This window comes from Amblyomma maculatum, chromosome 1, assembly GCF_055883805.1.
Source record: "Amblyomma maculatum isolate TAMU_Amacu chromosome 1, ASM5588380v1, whole genome shotgun sequence".
Classification (NCBI taxonomy): Eukaryota; Metazoa; Arthropoda; class Arachnida; order Ixodida; family Ixodidae; genus Amblyomma; species Amblyomma maculatum.
Genome location: NC_139344.1, coordinates 68,645,169 through 68,649,292, shown reverse-complemented (window position 1 = coordinate 68,649,292; position 4,124 = coordinate 68,645,169). Strand labels below are relative to the sequence as shown.

Below are 4,124 nucleotides of genomic sequence, written 5' to 3'. Positions count from 1 at the left end.
CATGCTCACAAGCTATCGAGGAGCAGCGAGTCAAGTGCAAGACCCAGCCTAGGGTATTGCGAAGGCTATCCTGGCGTGGCCGTGTATGCGGAGCATTCGACAGGCGTAAGACATCAGTACACTGGCCATGGCGAGCACATATTGTTGCAGTATAGTCCGGATTAATACAACCTTCAAAACGGGCCAAACGACTTAGAAGACATCTCGTTATATTAAATAATAGGATTGATGCAACCCTCGCCTTCTCTAATACAGAGCCCATGTTGTTGCCAGAGCGTACACATTTCCCAACTAAGCCCGCTTAAATAATAGCGCAGGCGCTACCGCAATGCGAGCTGCTTTTGATACCAGAGGAGTGAATTCTTAAACGAAATGTGGTTGTGACATCGCTTTACCCTTCTTTCAATCCATAGTTGTCATGTATTTTGCACACAGTACTGAACTCACTGCACCATTCAGCGACATACTCATGCTCCCACGGCTAGTTTATCGCAGCTCCTCCGCGCATATCTCAAGCTTGACGAAGGCTCCGCGGCAATCATCGAACCAGTCGGTCCGGCGCCAGAACTACAAATTATTGCGAGGCACAACCATGCTAGGCTTCTGCTTCGATGCGTTCGATCACGACGTTGGCAAGAAGCTTCTTGCGAAAGGATGCGTACAACACGTCAAATCGGGACCCTCCAACATGCTCCAGAGCACTCTCATTGATAAAAGGTTTTCCCATTTCGTGTCACATAGTCGCTAGGACATGCAACGGCCAATTACCACTATGACTGCCTTTCTCCGACATCTCCGTTGTCTAGCAAGTTTCTCTGGTTGCGATATGACGAGGGAAACATGTTACGCTAAACTCTGTAGGGGAGCGAAGAACGTGTAGTACAGTAAACACGCCGCTTTCATTTCAATACCCTAAAGGCTGGAGTTTCTAGATGTACATATGTATGCACACCGAGCAAAAAAAAAAAAAAAAAAATCACCGAGCAGTCCACACATCACTCAGAGTCATCCTCTTCTAGTCACGATAGGGGCTGATGAGAACCAGCTTTATAATCGCGCGAAGCAGACCGAAGCATCGATGATGAGCACGACCACGAGTATAAGCGACGTCTAGCCATCAGAAAGAGGCACGTCACTCGAGGTCACCTTCTTCTTCCTCTGAGCTGGTGATCATCATCTCCATGTCCGAAGACCTGTAGCCTCTGACTCGCACATGCTTCTTGGCGGCGGGGCGCTTGTGCGGAGGCCTCTGTGTCTGCTGATGTTGAGGTGTCTGGGGTTTGCCCGTAGCTGGGAACTGCTGAAGCTGCTGCGGCTGCTGTTGGGTCTGCCCCTGCGTTGTGGCGACTGTGCCGCCTTCCATGAACGAGGTCTGCTGCACGTGGTTAGTGACCGGGATTGGAGCCGCCGTGCCGTCTTGCAGCCTGTAGGTCTGATACTCCTTGGCTGGAGGGTCCTGCATCAGTATATTTGCCTCGCTCTCGAATGGCTTGTAGTCGTAGATGTGGCGCAGCGACATGAGCAGCGGACAGTACAGGAGGTTCGAGATGGCTATGAAGATGTTGAGGGCTGTAAAGCCGATGCTCTCCACAATCCCTCCGGCAATGATGGGGCCGATTGCGTATGCAAGCGAGTAGGAGATGTCGGCGATAGCGTAGATGGAGCCGTAAACAGACACATATCGCACGTCCACCAAGTATCCCAGCGTCGGGAGCAGAGAGGTGTCGACCTGGGCGATGCCGAAGCAGATGCCGGAGAGCGGGATGATGAGGACCCAGTAGGAGCGTGCGAAGGGAACGATGAAGCTGCTCAGCCCTTCGAGCGCCAAGCCAAAACAGGCAATTGCCCACTGATATTGAGGGTATTTGCGCGCCATGCGCACCGTCAGGTAGACGCCCGCCACATGTGGGAAGAAAGCCGGCAGCCAGATGAGGCCGATCTGCCAGTCGTCCACGTGCATGTTGTCTTTCATCCAGATGGAGATGGTCGGTTCTAGGAACGCCAGTGACACATTGGACATCATGAGCGCACCAGCGGCCACCGCGATGTATGGATCGATGAAGAGGCGCCAAATAGGGGTGCCGGGGGGTCGCTCGACACCCATAGCGCGCATCTGTTGCTTTACAGGCTGCATGACGAACAGTAGGAGGATGCCGTCGATGAGCGAGACCAGGGAGAGGATGATAAAGGGGACTTCTTTGCCGGCGAACTCGTACAGGAGACCACCGAAAGGCGGCGCCACGAGACAGCCAAAAGAGATGAAGGCCAGTGCGATGCCCAGCGCTTTGGTGCGCTCGGTCTCCTCAGTGAATCGGTCGGCGATCATGGCGAGGCCAGAGGTGTCCGCGAATGCAGAGCCAACGCCTTGCAGACTCCTGGCGAAGAAGAGGACGCCGTAGCTCGTGCCGCAGGCAAATATGGCCGTCGACAGGAACATTATAGTGAGGCCAATCATCATGGGAATGTCGTAACCAATCCTGTCAATGAGGGCTCCCGAGAAAGGGTTCACGAACAGCTGAACGATGGCCTTGGAGGCAAATAGGACACCGACGGCCGACTCTTCCCCTTCGTAGACGATATGGCCGCCAGTGCGGCGCCACTCGGTGCGGTTCGTGACCACCCCGTTGACGGTGGCGTTGACCACGAACGAGGACATGTTTCCGCCCTCGGTGTGCGTGTACCAAGCGTCGATGCTGCGCAAGTACTGTGGAATTATGGGCACGATGACCATGTACAGCATGTTGTCGAGCAGAAGGGCCACGCAGACGATGATGAGGATGAGCCGCCTCTGGCTTTTGGGCTCCTCGATTTTGTCGTTGATACGGCGCCATAGCTGCGACGTGTCTTGGTTGATGATTGGCAAGACCGCCATGGCTGCTGGCTGCGGGAGCCGCCCGTGCAGCCGCCGCCGCCGCCGCCCTCGGCTGCTCCTCCTCCTCCCTTGGGGACAGAGACAGACAGAGACAGACATGAGGGCCTCGGCTCGGGAGGGACGCCTACAGCACGAGGGCGGCGTGGCGTGGCGGCTGGCACAGGCGTCAGAGAGAGCCCAAGGCTTCTCACACGTTTGCTCCTCGCAAGGCCTCACTTAGCGTTAACGTCGCGAGCCTGCTCGGCGTCAAAGAAACGCTTGCGCCGGAGCCATCGGGACAGCTTGCCGGGGCCCAGCCAAGCCGCCCTCTCTCTTGTGCACTGTGATAAGAACACTCCCGAGCACACATCGCACTGCGGGCACAAGAACACAACAGCTCCTTGCCCCGCAAACGATTCGTACACACCAATGAAACCGTGCTGCTCATTTTAGGCCACCCTTAATTTGCACGCTGACGTCAGGTCTTGCATGCCTGCGGCACCTCATCTGGTTCCGACCTTAGTGTCGGCCTCCACATGAAGGACGACTCGGACGCTCGAGTTCACGAGGAGATAATTATTTCTGCCGATTGATTTGAACAATTTTTCTTATTTGTTGAACTCGTTCAAATGGGAATATAATGGCAGGAACAACACTTCTTTCAAAGCAAGCATAGATGCATGACCGAATCTATGACACGTGGTATGCCCCACGAATGCGCGGGAAATAATATTAGAAGAGTCATTGGAGCCATTGTACACTGACTCGTGGTGTTCATGTGCAACGTAATTTCCTACACCTCCAGCACAGTCACTACAAAGATGTCATAAAATCAGGCATCAGCATCTCCTCGAGGCTGGGAAACAGTAGCAGATTTAAATTTACAGTTACAAAAGAAAGAACCCAATACAATCGCTAACTGTAAGCTGATATCTTTATTTCGGAAAGACAGAAATACATACTGCTTCCCACAGCAGACAACGCTAACCAACGCCATATTGACATGCAGTAAGCGATTACGCTTTCTTTCTTTCTTTCTTTTACAGTTTACGGTTTACGCTCAGTTTACTTTTTATCTTTCTTTTCATCCTGTATTTGCTCTTTACCCTGCTCGAATATATGGGCTGATTTCTTAAGGCGAAAACTTACTTGCGTCATGAGTGACGTGAAAATGAACTTTGAGACTTCATACCAAAATGTGACTCAGCCGTTTCTTGCGCAGCGTTCAGGCTGGTGTCATAGAACTTTGTTTCCCATTTTTAGCATCCTTCTT

General features: G+C 52.8%; 1 protein-coding gene across 1 annotated transcript; it reads right to left on the bottom strand.

Moving 5' to 3' along the window:
- Nucleotides 1–1,132: 1,132 nt before the first annotated feature.
- On the bottom strand, nucleotides 1,133–2,872 carry VAChT (Vesicular acetylcholine transporter). Its single transcript, XM_084584994.1, has one exon. It carries the CDS (start codon nucleotides 2,870–2,872, stop codon nucleotides 1,133–1,135), a length of 1,740 nt encoding a protein of 579 aa, XP_084441120.1.
- Nucleotides 2,873–4,124: the final 1,252 nt, after the last annotated feature.